This window comes from Marmota monax, unplaced genomic scaffold (genome assembly GCF_021218885.2).
Source record: "Marmota monax isolate L192 unplaced genomic scaffold, Marmota_monax_Labrador192_F-V1.1 WCK01_AAM20220418_F8-fsc00106, whole genome shotgun sequence".
Taxonomy (NCBI): domain Eukaryota; kingdom Metazoa; phylum Chordata; class Mammalia; order Rodentia; family Sciuridae; genus Marmota; species Marmota monax.
The window spans coordinates 7,388,451-7,411,557 of NW_026695218.1; the positions used below are offsets into that span (position 1 = coordinate 7,388,451).

Below are 23,107 nucleotides of genomic sequence, written 5' to 3' on the forward strand. Positions count from 1 at the left end.
ACAATGGGAGAGAGGGAGAAAAGTGGGAGGCATCTGGAAAAGAAGTTGGGACAGTCACCAAGTATCTGAATGGTCTTTCTGAGTCCACTTTAGGAAACCCTCAACTCTGGGAAAGCTGCTTTCAGGTCCCTGAGCAATGAGGCCTCAAGGGCGTTCATCATCCCCACGGGGAGTCCTGAGACTGGGGTCCCCAATCATAAGGGCAAGCTGCAGGGGTGTTCCCAATGTCCTCAGGGTGTGTACAGCCGCTGACCTCCTCTCCTTTTCCACCCTGCTGCAGACATCCTTCTACGGACGCTTCAGGCACTTCTTGGATATCATCGACCCTCGCACGCTCTTTGTCACTGAGGTAAGTCAGGGCTGTCACTCTCAACAGAAGCCCCTTGGCTTCTGTACCTTGTCACTGCAGACTGTGTGGGCCATCTAAAGGGCCACGGAGGGTGGGATGAAGGAGTGAGGAGTTAGGGGTGGGTAGGAAACAAGAGGAAGGTAACGGATTGTCCGTCTGCCTACCTAGCTAGAGTTCATTGACTGCTATATACTGTTTCACATTATTTCATTTGGATCTCACAACGGCCCTTCAAGATAAATGCAGTGTTTTTGTTGTTGTTATTATTTGAAAACTTAATGAAATTATTACCAAATTTATTACCTAAATTATATGCTTGTTATAAAAGTTCAAATAGGGCTGGGACTGTAGCTCGGTGGTAAAGCCCTTGCCTAGCATTCGTGAGGCCCTGGGTTTGATCTCCAGGTCCCAGATTGGAAAAGTTCAAACAGCAGAAATGTGTTTAAGTAGAACAGAAGAGGATCCTTTAATCATCCTCCCTGCACAGTTTTCTCCTTTCCTACAAATTAATGACTTTTAAGGTCAGGTTTATTAAGACATAATTTATACCTTTTTTAGGTGTATAGTGCTATGGGTTTAGGCAAATGTATAAGTCATGTATGCATCACTGAAATCAAGATATAAAACATTCCTATCACCCTAACATGTTCCCTCACTTCTTTATAATCAATTCCCCTGACCCCAGCCCCTGGCCACCACCCATCTATTTTCTGTTTCTATAATTTTGCTGTTTCCAGAATGTCATCTAAATGGAATCCTGCAGCATGCAGCCTTCTTCCCTTGACCAAAATGCTTGTGAGATGCATCTGTGTTATTGCATGTATCAGTAGTTCATCCATTCTTATTGTTGTGTTCCGTTGAAAGAATGTTCCAGAATTTGTTTATCCATTCACTTGTTGAGGAATACCTGGGCTTTTTCCAGCTTGGGACTATTATGAATAAAACTGCAATGAACATTTTTTTTGTGTGGATGTATGTTTTAATTTCTCTGAGTAAATAACTAGGAATGAGATTGCTGGCTCATGGTAAGTAGGGGTAAATATATATTTAACTTTATCAGAAATTGCCAAACTGCTGTTTAGAGTGCTGCACATTTTACATTCCCATCAGCAATGTGTGAGAGTTCCAGTTGCTCCACTTCTTCACCAACACTTGCTATTGTCAACTTTTAAAATACATTTATATATTTGGTCTCTAAAGGCTTCTCATGTGTATTTACAAATATGTGTGCAGGAATGCATATGCCTATGAAATAGTATTACTTATTAGATACCGTGAGCGAAGCAATTTGTAAGCATTTTTAAAAATTGACACGTAGCTGGGTGCAGTGGTGCATCCTTGTAATCCCAGCGGCTTGGGAGGCTGAGGCAGGAGGATCACAAGTTCAAAGCCAGCCTCAGCAATTTAGGGAGGCCCTAAGCAACTCAGCAAGAACCTGTCTCTCAATAATTTACCAATAAATAAAATAAAAGGGCTGGGGATGTAGCTCAGTGGTTAAGTACCCCTGGGTTCAATCCCTGGTACCAAAAAAAATTGACACATAACCCAGTATTGCAGAACATCAGGAAATAAAGATAAAATTTGAAACCTAGTAGAGCAAAATTGAAATAAAAATAAATTGACACATAAAGTTACACATATTTAAGAGGTGCCATGTGATGTTTTGATACATGTATACATTGTGTACTGTTTAAATCAAAGTAAGCATCTGTCCCCTTAAACATTTATCATTCCTTTGTGGTGAATTTAAAGCATTTTCATGTATTAGCTCATGGGATTAAACTCACAGCCACTCTTAACAGAGGAGATGATTATACATTCCATTTCGCGGACAAAGAAACAGTAGAAGTTAAGTCTCATGCACATGGTGCTGGCCAGTGGTGGAGCCAGGGTCTGGACCCAGGTGTTTGTCTATAGACACTTATTCTCAGCCAGTTCACATTCCTATTCAGGGAACTTGAGTTGAGGAAACTCCTCAGAGATTTCTTAGGCAGCAGAAGGCCTGAGCGCCATCCCTAGCCTTGGAGGCAGCTTCCTCCTGGACAGCACTTCACTGCACTTCTCTGTCATGAGCAATGCCTTTCCTCAGCCCTGGAGTTGACAGGCTCTGGGAGCGAACAGTCATGGTGGGAGGAAACACAAGGCTTGCTGGACACCTGGGCCTGAACCATCCCAGTGTGCAAAGGTAGCAGCCCAGTAATGTGGAATGTAGGAATTACCCTGCTATGAATTTCCTACTGCATCTCTGCAAGAACTAATAAGGGCCCAGTTATTTTCCTGGCTGGCCTTATTGGCCTTCTTGGGCTACTGTATCTTAGGAGCAAATGTGCTGAACTTTTAGGCTCTGTGTGGATTCTTCTAAATAGGAATCAGTGCAATTACATAAAAATTTTTACCAAACTAGAGAGAATACTTAACTAGCCTAGGTAATATCATACAAGATAATTTCAGAACCATGCAAAACGAGGTACAATTGCAGTTCTGAAATCCCAGTGTAAGTGCTATCTGCTTGGGAGAGGAGGTAGCAGAACCAGAGCTTAACTCAAAAGATGGAGATGTTCATGGTGGACTTTGAGGCTCACTGAGAAATGGCAGAAGGGGATGTGGGAGACAGGAAGGTGTGTTAGCTTTCCATCACTATGATGGAATTCCTGAGAAAGGCAACTTAGAAGGAGGAAAGGTTTATTTTGACTATGGTCTCCGTCCATGGTCATTTGGCCCTGCTGCCTTTTGGCCTGTGGTGAGACAGAACATCATGGAAGGGAAAGCTGCTCACTTTGTAGCATGTGGGAAGAGAGAGAGAGGGAGGGAGGGAGGGATGGAGGGGGGGCGGGGGGGAAGGGAGGAGGGCTGGTCCCAGTTTCTCCAAGGGCACACTCCCATGACCTAATTTTCTTCTATTAATTCCACCTCCTAAGGTTCCACCACCTCCTGGATGGGGACATGCAACACGTCAACCTTTCAGGCTCATTCTAGATCCAAGCTATAGCAGGAGGTATTTCCATGGGCCTCAGATTACCAAGAGCAGACAGGGGGTTGGGGATGGGTGAGCTACAGGGTGGCATGCCACCTGGGCCAGGGAGCTCATCGTCCTCCCTTTTCCCAGTCCACCATCCTCCCATTCTCAAGACCATTTTATTTTACACTTCTCTTCCTTGATCCATTTCTCTTTTCTTTACCTCTTGTATTTTGAAAGACCTCAATATTCTTCCACATCACTAAGCCAAATTTGGTCTGTTTCTCTTATCAATCAATTTTAAAAAATGCTTTTTAAAAAAACTATTGAAGTGTCAAAGAAACTTAAATGTTTACTTATTAGAAATAATCCCAGTAGCTTGGGTGACTGAGGCAGGAGGATTGTAAATTCAAAACCAGCCTCAGCAACTTAGTGAGGCCCTAAGGAACTTAGTGAGGCTCTGTCTCAGAATAAAAAAGGGCTTGGGATGTGGCTCAGTGGTTAAGCACCCCTAGGTTCAAACCCTGGTATCAAAACAAAAACAAGGCAAACCAAGGCAGCAGAAGATTTAAAATACGTTTAAAATTTCACATGTTCCATCCCCTCATTGAGATCTAATAGGTTTCCCAGAAAGATCTGCACCTCCCTTCACCACTGTACCTGAGTTGTATATTATTTCCAAGAGTACCTGTTTACCTTTTGGAAAATTTCTGCTCCCAGAAGATATTCTAGGCCCTAAAATCTCTGGAAGGACCAGGTGCAGTGGCACACACTTGTAATCCAGCAACAAGGAGACTGAGGCAGGAGAATTGCAGGTTCAAGGCCAGCCTCAGCAATTTAGCAAGGCATGTCCCAAAATAAAAATTGAAATGGGCTGGGGATGTAGCTCAGTGATAAAGTGACCCCGGGTTCAGTCCCTAGTACCAAACAACAAACAACAACTCTTAACTCTGGAAGGGCCCTGAATGGGGTCTCCAGGCTGACAATTTGGTAAGTGGCCCTCATCCTCACTGGCTCAAGCACAAGCAGGCTGTTTGGCAAGGTCATTTCTATTGCCAAAAGGAGAAACTAGAAGTAGCAAGAGGAGCCTCTGAGCTGAGCCTGCCCTCCTTCAGGGCTGGTTCCTTCCACACTGCTGCTCAGTCCACAGATTAGGTCTACAGAACACTGCTTCTCTCCCAGGGCCTGTGGCTGGTGTCCTGGAAGGAAATATGGGGCAGTGGCTGCCCAATTGGAGGCAATCTGGATGGCCCATTGGCAGGGTGCAAGCATACGAGGAGGTGGCTTTGGAAACTGGAGCTTCCCAGAGTGGAAAGATCCTGGGCAGCATGAGCCATCTGTGACCCGGTTCTGAGGGGCATATGCTGAGTCAATGGAGAGACTCATCTTGAGAGAGTTTTGCAGCTGTTCGTTTGCAATTTATAACTGACCAAGCTTTAAAAAGATTCCAACCCTTGTATGTGTAATGAGGCGGAGGAAATTTTATTCACCATAATGTCTCTTAGGAAGAAGGCTGTCTTTGTTCTAAGAATGCCTTAAACAAAGACTTCAGAGGAGGAGGAGGTTGCTGTGTTTGACAGGGAAAGAAATGCACTTTTTGATCCTAAAAGGAGAAGGGAAAGAGAAGGAAGAGGAGGAGAAAAACAGTGGAAAGAAGAGTAAGAAGCCCCAGGGTGAGCTGAAAACCAGTACAAGAAATACCATAGCAGAGATTGCCTGGGCTCTTTTGTATTGTACTGTGTTTATAAAAGTTGTTGTGGACTTGCACTGTTGCCCCCCTTCACCATCATCCCTGAGAAGTTATCCACAAAGTCTGCTTAGTCCATGAAATCTCTGCAAGAGGAGATGACTTGGGTATCTTGGAAGGCCATGAACCTCCTGTAGCGTGCTTAGTGCCTTGCTTTTGCTGAGGCTGGTTTTGAACTTGCAGTTCTCCTGCCTCAGCCTCCTGAGCCACTGGGATTATAGGCATGTGCCATTGCACCAGACCCGAGTTAATCTTTTTTTTTTTAAATTTTTTTAGATTTTGGTGGACCTTTATTTTATTCATTTATTTATATGTGGTTCTGAGAATTGAACCCAGTGCCTCACACATGCTAGGCAAGTGCTCTACCACTCAGCCACAGCTCCAGCCCCACTGAGTTACTCTTAATTCTGGACAGAAGATGGAAGGCACTTGCTCTTTTGAATTTAATAATTACTTAAGGGTTGACAGATTATCATTCGGAAGGGCATAGAAAACTAACTGAAATAATATTAATAACACCAACTCAATTCTAATATTGGTGTAGTAATCTGAAACTATTTTGAATGCATTGTTGGATAGAATAAATAAGTAATTATACTGATATTGGAACCAGGATTTTCACTGTGGGAGTCAGGAGGTAGTATATGGAGTAGGAAAAAAGAAAAGGAATTGGTGTGCTGTTGTGTTTGAATTGGAGGTGTCAATGTGAACGCATGATTTGCACAAAACACACATTTACATTATATTTCCTAATTTCCTGGTTCTGTTCATTGAAAGGGCCTAGAAATAATGACACTCCAGTTACAATGAACATACCTGGCACTCAGATGTTGGTTTCTAAACACCATTACCCACAAAAAGGAACCAAGGCTCCTTGGAGAGATGGTGAAATTAGGTCGGAGGCAGGGAGGATTGCTGTGGAAAGTAAGGAAGTGCTGAAAGACATAGACATAACAATTGCCTTGAAAGAAAACCTACTGGTCATTTTTGGGATAATTGGAGCATTGAAAAGAACAGCAATAGATTCTAACACACTGAATAAAAAATAATCTGGGAGTCTGTAGTCATACTAAAACTGTGGGAAGGGGAATGAATCTCTTTGCAGAAGGATACCAGCTAATAACTGTTGAAGGAAATAACCTTGTGTAACTTTCATTGACGTAACTGTTCCTGTTAGGAGAGTTATTGGATGCTGCTTCTGTAGAGTAGAGGTTTTTGAGAAACAGAATATTTATTTTCTCTCAAAGTATCACTGGCAGATTACTTACTTAACAATAACAAAGGGGAAGAGAGAGGTACTTTTTAAAAAAACATTTGTTTTTTAGTTGTAGTTGGACACAATATCTTTATTTTATTTATTTATTTTTATGTGGTGCTAAGGATCAAACCCAGGGCCTTGCATGTGCTAAGCGATGCTCTACCGCTGAGCCACAACCCCAGCCAAGTGGTAGCTTTATGAAAGGCTTGGGGGATATGCTTTAACCAAATTAGCCTCACCAACTGTGAAAAAACGTTATATTATGTGCCTTCTGATGTGGTGAGAGTCAGGTGGTAATCACTAAATACTAGAAGACGCATAAAGAGAAAAATAAAAGTTGCTCGTAATCCCACTTGCTAGAATTAATTAATAAATAATTAATTTTGCAGTACTGGGGATTGAACTACTGCTGAGTTCTACTGCTTAGCTACATCCTTAGCCCTTTTAATTTCATTTTGAGACAGGGTCTTGCTAATTTGCAGAAGCTGTTCTCGAACTTGCCATCCTCCTGCCTCAGGCTTCCAAGTAGCTGGGATTATAAGCACATACCATCTTGCCTGGTTTGCTAGAAATAATTGGCATTAACATTTTGGAGTATGTATATGTACAAATTTGGGATGTTTTATACAATATGTATATGTATATCTATATCTGTATGTCTATATATATATAGGGAGAGAGACAGAAAATCATATGTGACATGTATGTATACATGATGCATCCTTTTTTCCATGAAGCATATATCATGAACCTTTTTTCTTGTTATTAAATGTTGTTTTAAAATGTAATAACTGCATTATAATTCATTATATGGTTATTCTAGAATTTATTTAACAATTTTCTCTATTGTTGATCATTTAAGTGGTTTCAAGTCTTTTGCCATTACAAATAACATTGCAGTAAATATCTTTGTACATAAATTTTACTGCATTTCTCTTTATTTTCTTTGGATAAACTCCTAGAAGTGGAATTTCTGGATGAAAGACTTTAAAGTTTTTGATATAAATATATATATATATATATATATATATATATATATTATATATATATAAATATATATATACACATATATATATACATATCCATATATACATGTCTCCACAAATTGCCCTGCAAATTTTACCAACCTATACCAAGATTTCCTCAGTATACTCCCAATTGCTATGAGTTCGTATCCTTATATACATAAAGTTTTTGTCTGTCTGCATACATTTTTGGCCTATTTATTACATCCAACATATACTTTGTACTTGTTTTTTTCCTTTCATTCATTTCCAAGTCTTTTACATAATTTTTAAAGATCCCATTTTATAGTATAAATAACCGTCTCCTGTTAGACTTCTAGTTCTAACAGATAGGTTGTTATCTTTTGCTTTTTTGCAAAAAAAAACGGTGTTGGGCATATCACTTCATTTCTGCTAACTTCATTTTTTTTTAGAATAAATTCCCAAGGGCAGGATAAGCAAACTGGAGACCATGGTTGTTTTTAAAGTTCTTGGGCCAGCTGGTTAGGTTTATGTCCTAAAGTAATGCACCACCTGTCATGCTACCAGAACTGTATCCGTTTACCTCAATAGTCCCCCTGAGGTGACTGGATGCCCCTGTCCTGGGGCCTATCCATGGCAGCAGTCAAGGACACATCCCATTAAAGACAAGTTTAACTCAGAGGTTCTGGAACTGCTAGGAGGGAGTAAGAAGTGGCATAAGATGTCCAGTGAAAGACAAGAGAAGGGCTTGGGACTTTGCCTGCCACGTGACCATTAACTTTGGCCCCCAAGTTCTACCACTTGAAAGTCGTGATATTATGGTTAATCTGTGAAAAAAATGCATGTCCCTAGCCCAGGTGGTGGGGAGTGCCTGTAATCCCAGCCATTCAGGAGGCTGAGGCAGGAGGATCACAGGTTTAAGGCCAGCCTCAGCAACTTTGTGAGGCCCTAAGCTACTTAGTGAGACTCTGTCTCAAAATTAAAAATAAAAAGAGCTGGGGATGGAGCTCACTGGCAGAGCATCCCTGGGTTCAATCCCCAGGATGAAAGAAAGAGAGAGAGGGAGGGAGACAGAGAGACAGAGAAAGCAAGCAAGCAATCATGACCCTGTTTCCAGTAGATCCAAGATGCGCCCTGTGAGAGCACCCAGTTACTGAATGATCAGGACATGAATTGACACAACCTCTGAGCCCCCTGCCATCTTATGCATCCAGCTGCTCATCCACTATCCCCCATCCCAGGCCTCTTTCCTTCTTTTTTTAAGTTGCCTTAGCTTTAGGGGCTGCCAACCTCGTCACTTGCCTGAAATGCCCTTGTTCCCAATATACGCACTTCCTCTAAACATTGAAGATTAATTCCTCTCCATTTTTTTTTTTTCTGTATCAGGTTGGGTATGGCTTTGAATGAGAATAATATTGCTCTTCCTTTTCTTACCTGGGTGCCCTGCCCAGGTAGCCATCAGCTTTGTGGAAGTTCCAGACAACTGCTGTGGTTTCTTTTAGAGTACAGTGCTATATCAGCTTTCTTGCTGATATCTCATGGAAATGGCTCAGAACTGGGGTGGAGGGTTCTCGGGATTTGTAGGTGCCACCCACCCACCCTGGGAACTTGGGTAAGAAAATATCCTTCTTGGTTACAGTTTTCTAAGAATGAGGATGGCCAAGATGGTTCTATGATATATATGTGCTGAGGAATAGTCTCACCCACGTATTGAGTGAGCAGGGCACGGTCTCGGATCCCAGCATCACCATTGAAGGGTTTCTTTTGGCTGCACTGGAACCTGAAATCCTAATCCTGACCCTGCTGTTCCCTTATCTCCCAGCAGCTGCAGTCCTTCATTCTGTCAAACTCCCACGATGCACGGCCTTGTATTGGTGATGGGTGGGGACAGGGTCCAGTCCTATGACACTGCAGATTCTTAAAACTAGCTCCTGCACTTTATCATATCTGACAGATAAGATGGGCACACCACTGGCAAGTGGTCAGGAACCTCAGAGAGGGGCAGACCCAATCCTCTCTATTTGAGAAGGGGAGGGAACATTTCTGGAAGATTCCCAGAGAAAATAGTACCAAGCCTTGCAGGATAGATGGGGCTGTGGTAGACTGTTGAGGAGGGAAGGACTTCTGCTGAAGGGAACAGTATGGGACTTTCCAGAGGAAGGAACACACAAGTGCCACCCATAGGGTCAGTGAAGCCCTTCCCAGGGGTCAGAACGTGGTGATGAAATAATCCTGGGTGCTACTCACCTCTTTTCCACCTGCTGTCACTACCATCTTGTATTAGATGAGTTAAATAGTATTATAATTAAATATTTAGATTTAATTATAGATATTTAGGGCTGTCTGGGGTCAGGAGTATAGAGACCTCAATATAAATAATTAAATATTTAGATCATTTTGACATTCAGGGCTTATACTGAGGTCTCTATACTCCTGTCCCCAGCTATTCAGGGTTGACTCTCCATCTGCATTTAATTTGGGGCTGGGCTGTGGTGCTCAGGAAAGATCAGTTTTGCTTCCGATGACTCTTCCCCTAACTGACTTTTGTCCTTTCCTTCCTGGGTCCCTCCATCCCCATTCCCCTCTAATACCCTGACCTCCAAACCTGTCCCTTTGCTTCATACCCCTTTCCCCTTGGGGTCTTGGAGGAGGCCCAGAAGAGCTGGGATTCTCCTTTGTTCCAAGTCTCTACTGTGGGAGCAGGCACATGCATTTGCGGAGAACTTTCTGGAGAACATTACCCCTATCAAATAAAAGGAGAGGCTCTCGTGGCAGGCCTACCAGCAGGCTGGCGCTCGAGAAGAGCTGGGGAGGCAGCAGTGCAGGCTGCTCTACCCCGGGCCCAGGGCTTTGCCCAGGCCCAGCCTTGTCTCTGGGCCAAGCAGGGACCCTCACAGCTTTGGCATTCAGGGGCTGCTAGCCTGTTTGTTCCTGGTTGAAAAGACTTCCTGCAAAGCTTACCCTGCCCCAAACTCCTGCCCAGCTTTCCCCCTCCTCAGGTTCCCGGGGCCCTTGTGTCAAGTCTCACAATACAGCAGCATGGGAGGAGGGTGTCAAGCCGGGAGACCTTCCTCAGAGCCCCCAGGTCTCTGTGAACTTAGCCACCAGAACAGGAAGTCTCAGGGACCTCTCGAGACAGGTGGCTTGGGGCCTTGCCCATCCCACAGGGCCTCTCAGTCTTAACAGAAGCGTCAAGCCAGGACCAGCCTAGGGCACCCAGGGGGCAGAAAAGCCTGTTCCAGCTTCCTGCAGTCCTGGGCCCTGAGACTTGTCTTCAGGAACTTTGGATTCAGTTCTCCCTCACCCACATCGTTTGCCAAAACCAGGACTTATTGGAACTTATTCTGTTGGCAGGAGGGCTCCCTTTGATGACCGTGTCAAATGAGATGGAATCTGGCCAGGTTGTTATAGGAACTCAGGAGAATCCCTAGAGTGGGAGAAAGAATGAGAACACGGGGCCATTCACCACTCAGCGTTGGAAAGTAGAGCATGCATTGTCCAGGCCCACGGAGGCCGAGGGAAGAAGCGGGCTTGGCCCGGGCAGCCTGCCCCATCTCTCAGAGGCTTTTGGGGCATTGGAGGTGGGGGGAGGGTGGGCAGAGCAAGGATCTGGCTAAACTCTGGGTTTAAATGCTAAATCACCCACCTACTATTTGTGTGACCTTAAGCAAGTTAAACCAATCGGCACCATCCAATTTTGTTGAAAAACAAAATGTATTGACTCTAGAGAGAAAATCAACTCCACCTTTGCAGAGTTATCACAGAGTATGTGAAAAGATGATTTAAACTGAGTTTTTGTGCTTTCCTATTTTTTCCCCCCTGGTATTTCTTTAAGCAGCATGAATTGCTTATGTAATTGGGGAAAAAGAAAACAAAAACAAAACAAATGAATAGTTGGAAATGAATAGTTTGGAAATGAATAGTTTCTAGGAAGTGGCTCTTTGAAGTCTGGTAGACATCTATACATTTAAAAGGAAATGAACAGTACTTTCCAGCCTTAGGCCATTCCAAGTAAGAAAAGCTTTCCTGGCCTGTGATTCTGCTGTGGTCCAGACCTGAATTGGATCAGTGCTGGCTGCAGGTCCTGTACACACAGACCTGATGGCCCAGGGGGCCTGGCTGGTTTGTTCTGGTTTGGAAGTAATTCCTGCTGCTGTGGCAGAGCCAGTGGCTATTCAGCATCCACCTCCTGCCAGCAGCCAACTTAGCAGCCCTGTCTGCCTTCTGGATGCGCCCCCCACCCCAGCACTGCTTCCTTGTTTAGACCAAGGACTCATATTGAGGTCTCTATACTCCTGTCCCCAGACAGCCTTTTTCCACAGGCCAGAGGTAACAAGGTAACTTCAGTGAGTTTTTCCCCCCACTCTGGCCCTTCCTACTGTCTGAATTTCCTTATCAGATCCTTGACATAAACTACCTTCTATCATCATTGTATGTTTATGGTTAATTTTTTGAGGTATGCCATATATATTTCAAAATGCACAACTCCTAAGTTTATGTCTTAATGAATTTTTACATCTGTTTATACCCATCTGACCAACATGCAGATCAAGACATTGAATATTTTTATTACCCCAGAGTATTTTTTTGTGTGTGTTTCTTAGTCCTTGTCCCCCTCCAAGTGTAATGCTGTAATGATCTCTACCACCCTAAGTTGTTTGGCATTTTTTTTTTCTTTTTTGGAACTGGGGGTCGAACCCAGGGCTTTGCAAATGCAAGGCAGATGCTTTGCCATTGAACTACATCCCAGCCCTGTATGGCATATTTTTGATTTGGGTATCCTCTTTTGTCTTTTGTCGTTGATCATTGAATGCATCAACCTTCCATTGCCATGTAACATATCACCCTGAAATTTAGTAGCTCAAAACAATCATCAGTTACTTTGCTTATAGAACTTTAATTTGGAAAGGACTTAGAGGGGATGATTTATCTTTGTTCCTGTAAAATTGGCTAGGGCGGCCCTCAGCAGGGAGGGACTGGAAGATCCATTTCAAGATGGCTTGCTTGCATGGTGGGTAAGTAGGTGTGGCTGTCAGCAGGTGGCTCAGTGGAGCTGTGCACCAAGGTCTAGTTCCTATGCACAAGGATGTTTACTAAGCTGCTTGGGCTTCCTTACAGCATGGCGAGTGGGTTTCAAAAGAGTGACTCTCTCGAGAACAAGGTGGAAGTGTGGGCTGGTGTGACCTAGCTGCAGATACTGCATGATCTTACTGCTCCATTCTGTACTTGTTGAGGCAATCACAAATCTGGCCTCCCAGAATCAAGGAAGGGGTCATTATTGACCTTTGGAGGGGAATATGAGAAGGTTCTAGAAGATTATGGGAGGTGGGGATATTGAAGTGGCCACTTTGGAAGATATATTCTGCCACATTATGTCTATGAGATTTGCCTACATTGTGACATGTATTTGTAATTTTACTTTTTCAAATGCTGTATAATATTTCATTGCATGCATATATTATGATTTACTTATTCATTCTCCTGTTAGTTATTTGCATCCTATGTGAATAGTACTTCAATAAACATTCTTTTTTTTTTTTTTTTTAATTTTTTATTGTGGGTTGTTCAAAACATTACAAATTTCTTGACATATCATATTCCACACTTTGATTCAAGTGGGTTATGAACTCCCACCTTCACCCCATACACAGATTGCAGATTCACATCAGTTACACATCCATTTATTTACAAATTGCCATACTAGTGTCTGTTGTGCTCCGCTGCCTTTCCCATCATCCACCCTCCCCCCTCCCCACCTCTCCCCTCCCCTCCCCTCCTCTCTCTCTACCCCCTCCACTGTATAACCCTGAGGGTCTCCTTCCATTACCGTGCAATTTCCCTTCTCTCTCCCTTTCCCTCCCACCTCTCATCCCTGTTAAATGTTAATCTTCTTCTCCTGTTCTTCGTCCCTACTCTGTTCTTAGTTACTTTCCTTATATCAAAGAAGACATTTGGCATTTGTTTTTTAGGGATTGGCTAGCTTCACTTAGCATAATCTGCTCTAATGCCATCCATTTCCCTGTAAATTCTATGATTTTGTCATTTTTTAATGCAGAGTAATACTCCATTGTGTATAAATGCCACATTTTTTTTATCCATTCGTCTATTGAAGGGCATCTAGGTTGGTTCCACAGTCTTGCTATTGTGAACTGTGCTGCTATGAACATCGATGTAGCAGTGTCCCTGTAGCATGCTCTTTTTAGGTCTTTAGGGAATAGACCAAGAAGGGGAATAGCTGGGTCAAATGGTGGCTCCATTCCCAGCTTTCCAAGAAATCTCCATACTGCTTTCCAAATTGGCTGCACCAATCTGCAGTCCCACCAGCAATGTACAAGTGTACCCTTTTCCCCACATCCTCGCCAGCACTTGTTGTTGTTTGACTTCATAATGGCTGCCAATCTTACTGGAGTGAGATGGTATCTTAGGGTGGTTTTGATTTGCATTTCTCTGACAGCTAGAGATGTTGAGCATTTTTTCATGTACTTGTTGATTGACTGTATGTCCTCCTCTGAGAAGTGTCTGTTCAGGTCCTTGGCCCATTTGTTGATTGGGTTGTTTGTTCTCTTATTGTCTAATTTTTTGAGTTCTTTGTATACTCTGGATATTAGGGCTCTATCTGAAGTGTGAGGAGTAAAGATTTGTTCCCAGGATGTAGGCTCCCTATTTACCTCTCTTATTGTTTCTTTTGCTGAGAAAAAACTTTTTAGTTTGAGTAAGTCCCATTTGTTGATTCTAGTTATTAACTTTTGTGCTATGGGTGTTCTATTGAGGAATTTGGAGCCCGACCCCACCGAATGTAGATCGTAGCCAACTTTTTCTTCTATCAGACGGCGCGTCTCTGGTTTGATATCAAGCTCCTTGATCCATTTTGAATTCACTTTTGTGCATGGCGAGAGAAAGGGATTCAGTTTCATTTTGTTGCATATGGATTTCCAGTTTTCCCAGCACCATTTGTTGAAGATGCTATCCTTCCTCCATTGCATGCTTTTAGCCCCTTTATCAAATATAAGATAGTTGTAGTTTTGTGGATTGGTTTCTGTGTCCTCTATTCTGTACCAATAAACATTCTTATACCTGTCTTGGTGGACAAAAGCTACCTTCTATCATTATTGCTGCCTCTTTTAGTTTTTTTCTTTTAATTTTTTTTTAGTTGTTAATGGACCTATATTTTATTTATATGTGGTGCTAAGAATCGAACCCAGTGCCTCACACATGCTATGCAAGCACTCTGCCACTGAGCTACAACCAGCCCCTCTTTTAGCTTTTAAGATTTAAAAAAATCATACCATTACCATCCAGCTCTCTTTTGTGTATGTTTGTGTGCATGTATGAGCGAGCACGCGGCTGAGGATGGAACCCAGGGCCTTGCACATGCTAGGCAAGTGCTCTACCACTGAGCTGCACTCCCAACCCTTTATTTACTTTCTTTTGGGACAGAATCGTGCTGAATTGTTCAGGCTGGCCATCCTCCTGCTTCAACTCCCAAGTAACTGAATTGACATGTGTGCTCCAGTGTGGCTTTGTTTTTTCCCTCCCTTTGTTATTGTCACCATATGTACTCTAGTAGATAATCTCTGCCAGTGTTTTTAAAATGTTCAAAGGAGATCATAAAAGCATTATATAAATATATCCTCCCTATAAATCAGAAGGTCAGAGTTCCTTCTGATACCCCTTTGCCAAGTCTGAGCTTTTCCCTCCTACCCTCAGGTAACACCTGTTTTTGCTGGGTCTCCTCCTAGCTCTTTTGATGCATTCACACACACACACACACACACACACACACACACACACACACTATTCTCATAGAAAAATGTGGTTTTGTACGTGTATCTTGTTTGTTTGGTACAACAAACGGCAATGTACTATTTGGCAATTTGCTTTCTCAAAGTATTTTGGAGATGTGGCCATGGAATCACATGTACCTCTATTTTACTTTTGTTTTTTCCTTTTTTTTGAAGTACTGGGGATCGAACCCAGAGCCTTGCATGTACTAGACAAGTGCTCTACCACTCTATATCCCCAGCCCTCTATGTCACTTCTGTTTTTTTTTTTTTTAACACACTGAGTCACATCCCCAGACCTTTATTGTATTTAATTTAGAGACAGGATCTTGCTGAGTGTCTCAGGGCCTTGCTAAGTTGCTGAGGCCTGCTTTGAACTCGTGCCTCAGTCTCCAGAGCCACTGGGATTACAGGTGTGCGCCATGGCTCCCATCTTCCAATTCACTCCTTAAATTGCCTAATAATGATCCATAGTATTATTATTATTATTATTTTAAATTGTAGATGGATATAACATCTTTGTTTAATTAGTTAATTTATTTTTATGTGGTGCTGAGGATCGAATCCGGTGCCTCCCACGTGCTAGGCAGGCGCTCTACCACTAAGCCCCAGCCCCAGCCCCAGCCCCATAGTATTATTATAAGACTGCTGCCCAGCCATTTCTCTATGGAAGGACATGTAGGTGCTATTCTTCCTATTGCTTTTTGTGTGTTCCATGAGCTGAGGGCTGAGCCCTCTTACCCTGTAAACATTGTCACTTTGATTGATACTGATGTGGTCCTACTTGATGATGGTTGTTAGGAACTTTGGCTCTGTGGCTTCACAATGCCTCTTCTTTCCTCTGCAGAGACGTCTCAGAGAAGCTGTGCAGCTACTGGAGGACTACAAGCATGGGACCCTGCGGCCAGGGGTCACCAATGAACAGGTAACTCCTTTGGAGATGGGCAAAGGCAGGTGGGGAGGGGAAGGAAGACAAATTTAATGATTAGAATCTGATGGGTAAAGTGTCAAAGTTTTTCTTTCCATTCATAAGTTTTATTTCATAAACTTAAAAAGTTAATTTTGTATTTTCAAAATAATATGTGGGCATAATTAGAAAAGTCTAATAGTACTCGGAACAGTTGTAAGAAAAAACATTCCTGTTCCCCAAAAGCAACTACCTTTAGCTGTTTCTCACAGACAAATCTGTATTTCAAACTAATATGGCCATCTATGCTGCTGTTTCCCAATTGATTCTTTTGCATTCTCTATTATGGTAGTTGAAGATTCCGCTTTCTTATTATCCACCCAATAAATCCACTCTTCCTCCCCTACCTCCTGCTCAAAATAGTTACCATGGTTTGAGGGTCTATAGTTATTCAGTATTCATGTTAGAATAATTATATAAATAAGCTGGGTGCAGTGGCACACGCCTGTAATCCCAGTGGCTCAGGAGGCTGAGGCAGGAGGACCGTGAGTTCAAAGCCAGCGTCAGCAAAAGCAAGGTACTAAGCAACTCAGTGAGACTCTGTCTCTAAATAAAATACAAAATAGGGCTGGGGATGTGGCTCAGTGGTTAAGTGCCCCTGAGTTCGATCCCTGGTACTCAAAAATAGATAGATAGATAGAGAGATAAACATATATATATATATATATATATATATATATATATATATATATATATATATATATGTGTGTGTGTGTGTGATATTTCCTGCATAGTCATGTTGGTTATATCATGATTAGGTTTCTTCTCTTTTTCAAAGTTTTGCTTTATCTGGAGTTAATAGCTGCCTGATTTTTCAGGTTTCCTTTGGGTTATTTCTCTGATCACACCCTCTAGCAGCCTTTCAGTGTTTTTAGTGTTCCCTTTCAATTGGAAGACTCTTATCTTTCCGTTCTCTCTTTTTTTCTCCTGAAATGTTCCTTTCTGGATCCGCCTCCCACCAGCGCCAGGTCTTCTTTATTCAGTGGAACACCTTTTTCAGTAGCTTCTGGGGGGGGGGGGGAATGGTAAATGGGAAGAACATTCTGGTTTCTTTTGTGTCTGAAAAATTATAATTCTGTATTCAGCCTTAATTGACAGTTTGGCGGAGGAGAAAATTCTGGGTTGACAGTCATTTTCCTTCAGACTTTTGAAGACCAGTGCTCTATTTTCTTCTGACTTCCAATATAATTATTGAGAAATCGGATGCCATCTCATTCCTGATTCCTTGCAGGTGGCCCGTTTTCATTCTTTGGAAATGTGTATTGGCCTTCTCTTTATCTGTTAAATGTATTTCTGAAATTCCTCAGTGCTGTCTCTTTGAACATGAATTAATTTGGATTTTTGTTGACCCCTTTCAATCTGAAGATTCTTGTCTTTCTATTATGGCAAAGAATTGTGCAGTTTCTTTGATAATTCTTTCTCCTTCTAGAACTCCTTTTTGTCACATATTGGATGTTTCAGGCTGACACTCAGCTTTTCTTACCCTTTTTCTATTTGATCCCATCACTCCAGGACAGTTATGGGGCCGGGGTCAGGGGATAGAACAAGGAAGAGACTGGATGAGGTAGGTTCTTGCCCCACGGGCCCCATGGACCCCCCAGAGGCAGGTGAAGACACCACACTGTGGGAAAGCAGTGGAAACAGTTTAGACTGGGGTGTCTGGTGAGGAGGGGCCCAGGGTAGGAGCCGTCCAGGGTGGAGAGAGCCCGCCCTGCACTGGAAGCCAATGAGGAATGTGCTGGGGGGGGAGGGAGGACAGGCGCACGGTGCATACAGCACCTTGGCCAGATGCGCTTGTCAGGGCCCCGGGGAGTGCTGTGACACACAGGACCCATCCTCAGGAGTCTGCACTGTGTGCTGAGTCATGGGCAGCCATGGGCAGGGACGGTGGGCTGCGGTCTTACTCCTGAGCAGCAGAACTTCTTTCTGGCCATGGACACTGGACACCCTGGGTGGCCTGACGTGATAGCACACCCTGCTCTGGCCTGAAGTTGTCCTCGGACCTGTGAATGTTTTCTCCCGATCCTGTGTCTGCTCTGGCTCTAGCTCCCCTCTGCCCCTGCTTGCTGAAGCTGGCCTCTTGGGACATCTTTCAGCTCCTGGAGTTTGGGGAATGAGGCCACATTTTCTCTCTTCACTCCCTTCAGTAGCCTAAAGCTGTCTGTACTGTTTCCTGGGCCTTCTTTGTCTTCTGTCCTGAAAGCCCCCATGTGCCTCTAGGGAACTGGAGGGAGTCTGGGGGGCCTCTTGGCAATAGCTGAGCCTCCCAATTCTGGCTTGAGGTGGCCATGCCTGCAGGGGCCATCGGATGACCAGGTAGCACAGTTCTTAGGTGTGAGCCTCCTGGAAGCAGATCCTCCCTCTCCCCCCAGCCCCCGTCCTCGGGGCTGCCCAGAGTTCGTGGCATTGGGCTCTGCATGGGTCTCCTGGTGCCTTCTTGGGCCACAGTCAAAAACCAACACCCCCTCTGACCTCCACAAACACAGGAAGAGAAGGGACAGTGATGTCGAGTCAACTCTGGGCTTGAGGAAGCCTCAGTGATCTGGAATTAAGGACACACCAACTCCTGGCCCAGGCTGGCCCTGCTCAAGGGTCACATCCATGCTATTTGAAGAGACCCAGGGCAGCTCTTGGTCTCAGTGGACAGCGACCTCGTCTGCACCTGCTCTTGCCTGCCCCATTGCACTCTTGCAGGTGGGTGTGTCGGAATCCTGAAACTGTGTCCCAATGCCTGCAGGCCTGTCCCAATGTCATGGGCAATACTGGGTAACTTGTGTGCACTCTTTTCTACCGGTTTGCCATCTGACCTGCCCTCCAGGTATGGCACCTCACCAGTGGGTATTGTGAAAGTGTGCCGAGAGTTTGTCCACTCCCGATGGCCTTGCTTTTGGTCTTCTGTTCACGAGGGGCTGATATCTCCTTCAGAGACTGTTACCATGTTGAGTGGTTGCTACACAAATAGATAATAAATCTCAAGGATAAAGGAAAGTTAGAGGCCAGATTGCGAAAATCTTTGAAAACCAGGAAGAGATGCTGGATGTGGGGCCAGAGGAAGACACTGCAAGCTCTTGAGCCAGGGAGTGACATGGCAGTGGTACTGCCGGCCTGGTGGTGGTGAACCAGGAAGGAAGCGCTGCTGTAGAAACCAGGCTGGAAGCTACTAGGGTAACCCAAGTGCCGAGCGCAGGTCTCCAGCAGCTGCTGTGGGCTCCTGAGTGGGGACTCCACCATCATTCCACATTCCCCAGAGGTGAGGGACCGGCCACCCTTTATTGAGTGCCTCCTCTATACCCAGCATAGCACACAGGCAGCTCAGAGCCCACAAGCAGCATGGATTTATGTCTGCAGCCTGCCAAGGAGAAAGGGCAGCTGGGATGTAAGAGATCCTGCGAGCCTTCTCCTCTCGGAGAGAAAATGGGGTCAGCTGTGTTTGGATTCTGCTGAAAATAGCAGAGCAAATACCAGAGGCTTAACAGCACTTGTACCCCAAACCTGTGCGTGTCTGCAGGTTTGCCGGAGCTGGCTGGCTAGTCTTACCAGGACTCCCAGCCTCAGGCTCTGGGACTCCTGGGCAGCACCCTGCTGCTCTTGGCCAGCACTGGCTTGACAAGTGTCATTAGCACAGTGATCCCTATTAGCCAAGGCCTGTGCAGGCTGGGCCAGGTACTGTACCAGGTGATATGGTCACACCTCTGGGGCTGGGTAACTACAGTGGCCTCCTAGATGTTCTTCCCATTTTACCTGGGTCCCTCCATCCATTCCCATGACAGCATCAGCACAGCAGCAGGCAGAGTGACCTGCGAAACACACGACTGGGTCCTCTGCTCCCGGCTTCTCAGCCTTGGCTCCATTGGCATTTAGAACTGCATAGTTTTTGTTTTGTTTTGTTTTTGTTGTTACTGGGGACTGAACCCAGGGAACTTAACCACTGAGCCATATCCGAAGCCCCCTTTTTAAAAATATTTTATTTAGAGACAGGATCTTGCTGAGTTGCTTGGGGTCTCACTAAGTTGCTGAGGCTGGCTTTGAACTCACAATCCTCGTGCCTCAGCCTCCCGAGGATCACAGGAGTGCATCACAGCACGCGGCCCCGCAGAGTTCATAGCTCTTGGTTGTGCGTCCTGTGCACCCAAGGATGTTCACCTGCATCTCTGGCTTCTTCCCACTAGATGCCAATAGCTCCCTCTCCCCAGGCATGACAACCAGGAAGTGTCACTAGGCACTGCCAGATGTCCCCTGAGGAAAAGCACCTCTAAGTGAGAACCACTGCTCTGTTAAGAAAAGTAGTGTTCCCCTCTTCCACTCACAGTAAAAGCCATCGTTCTGAACACGGCCTGAAAAGTCCTCATTCCTTTCTGACATTGTCCCCCGGCCCCCGTTCTTCCCTTATTCAGTCCACTCTGGTCACACTGGTTCCCTGCTGTCCCTCAAACACTCCTAGCAGGCCTACTTCTGCCTCAGGGTCTTTGCGCTGCCTGTTCTGCCTTCAGAGTCCATTCCCTCCCTTGAGAATTTCCTTCAGTGTCGCCTCTGAGACCCACCCTGATCCCCCACTGCTGTAACCTCTGTCCCCATCACCGCCACATATTCCCAATCCCCTTACCTGTTCCACTTTCCCTTGTTCCCTAAAGCACCGATCATTCTAACATAGCAGAGAATTTACTTTTTATTATTTTTATTGCTTATCCTCTGTCCCCCTTAGCTGGCAAGCTCCACAAAAGCCAGAGCTCTTTGTCTGATTTCCCCCCTCCTTCCTCTGATATATGCTCACCATGAACAGCAGCGCTCAGCACATAGTAGATGCTCAATAAATATTTGTTCGCTAAGTAAAATCAACTATTAATCCTGACAATAACCTGGTTCAACCCCAGGGTCTGTCCTCTCCATAAAGAGAAGCTATGTGGTAAGAAGTAGATGCTATGCTGCAGAATCAAGAAGAGGGCCTCTTTTCTTTTATGTGCCCTAGGGGTAAGGGTTAGGGATGTCTCTCAGTGGTGGAGTGTTTGCCTAGCATGCACGAGGCCCTTGGGGTTCAATTCCCAGAACTGCAAAACTAAATAAAAAAAGAGAGAGAGAATTGGTGGGAGGTTATTTCACCCCTCCACAGACTCGTACAGGTACATATTACCTGGGAGTTACCATGGCAACAGAATTAATGGTGAAGTATAATGCAATTGGCCCAACTGATAAATTGGGAAGTTTCTTTTTTGTTTGTTTGATGGAGGCATCCTTTGCCTTACAGAAGGATCCCCTTCAGGCTCTGTTTAATTACCTTCTGGAGGTTGTTTTAAATAGGCTCTGTCTATGCTGCCTTAGGAGGTTTGGAGAAGCAGCTTGGAAGGAGGCAGAGGGGAAGCTGAGCGAGCCAGACTGGGGGTGGGGCCTGGGCAGTTGCTCTCCTCTGGGTGCTGGGGGACGTCAGGCTCTCCTAGAAGCATGTGGTGACCCATCCCTGACCCTCCCTTGGTCTCCATACTGAGACTCAGGGTCAGAGGGCAGCTCCGTGGAGACGCTGGCCACTTCTAAAATCAGCAAACCTTTCCACCATTCCGTACTCTTTCCCCACACTGCCCCCTCTCCTCCTTCTCCAAGTTGAAAACATCAAAGTCCAAAGTCTCTTATCCACACCGGTTTGTCCCTGGAGCCAGTAAGAGATCAGGGCTGCACATTTTTATGTTCAGTTGGAGGCGTAGAGGGAGCTGGGCTCTGGGCTGAGCCAAAATGAGATCAGGTCACAAGTAGGGATTATAATTTGAAGTGGAGATGGTTCAGCAGGCTTCCGGAAGACACTGGGGCCCCTTGGCTAGATTCTCTGTGTAGATGGCCCATCCACCGTGTCTCAGTGGGCCTTGCTTGCAGTGCTTAACATCCCAGAATAATCCTCTGCTGTACCCTGTTTGCAGGATCAGCCTAAGAAACTTCAAATTTGCAACCAAGTCTTGGCTTCCATGGCCATTTCTGCTTCTAGCATTTAACTCATGGGTCCAGCAGGTCACAGGGAGAAGCGCAGAGCTAAGGGGTCAGACCGGAATCCTTCACCTGGCCTCCCCAGAAGCTGGACCTGGCTTAGCGGACTGTTGGGCAGGAAGAACCCTGGAGAGACTTGTTCCTCTTTCTGCCCCTTCTCCTGCATGACTAATTTTTAATCAGGTTCTACCGTGTGACGTGAACCACATAGGAAGACCAGGCCAGATAGTGACTGAGCCAGGGCCAAAGCTGGCTGTCCTCCCTGCAGCATGGAGAAGGGGATAAACCCAGGTAAGATCAGGTCTCGACTAGGAATTTTCATTAAAAATGGAGATGTTCCTCCCACTTCATCTCAAGCTCTCCTGAGGCTCAAGGTCAAGCCACAAGACCTGAAAAGCCATCTTCACTTCCATCCCTTCCTCTCCGCCATGGGGAGAGTAGTTTCATCTAACCCCAAGGAGATCACATTGGAGTTATCCAGTCACTGCAATAAAAACATCCTCAAACGCCCCAGCTCAAATAAGACAAGGTCATTTCCTCCTGGGTAACAGGCCAGTGGCTCTGCTCCACAGGGCCATTCAGGGCTTGTGTCATGCTTCTCTGCCATCAGACACATGGACAAACCTAACTGCAAAGGAAACTGGGAGATGCAGGGTAGCATATCAGCCACCTGCCGGCCAATTTTCTGTAACTATGGAATAGGAGGACAGAGATTTAACTGGACACTTAGTGGTCTATGCCATAGACATCCACAAAGGGCCTGGATATTGTGTAGACTATTTCCATTTTTCTAGTGGGTTTATTTATATTTTCCTGTGCTGGGGATAGAACCCAGGGCCTCACGCATGCTAGGCAAGCACTCTACCATTAGCTACATCCCCAGCCCTTACCTTTAATTTTTCTTTTTTAACAGAGTAGGTAATTTATGAACAAGATACAGAATTCTAGAGGTATAAAAAGATCAGAGAATGAAGAAAGAAGTCTCCCTTCTCTCCCACAATTACCCACTTCCTCTCCCTAGAGTAGCCATCAGTCTCTTCTGTATCATGCCAGAAACACCTGCATAAATTTGGTCTTTTTTTTTCAAATGCTGATA

General features: G+C 44.8%; 1 protein-coding gene across 2 annotated transcripts in view; it reads left to right on the forward strand.

The window, feature by feature from the left end:
- Positions 1–23,107, forward strand: part of Sfxn5 (sideroflexin 5) — a 113,996-nt gene that overhangs the window by 11,000 nt on the left and 79,889 nt on the right. For both annotated transcript variants that reach the window (XM_046432375.2, XM_046432376.2), the window contains exons 2-3: positions 281–349; positions 15,925–16,002. In XM_046432375.2, coding sequence (XP_046288331.1) covers positions 281–349; positions 15,925–16,002 — 147 coding nt within the window. The remainder of the gene's footprint in view (positions 1–280; positions 350–15,924; positions 16,003–23,107) is intronic.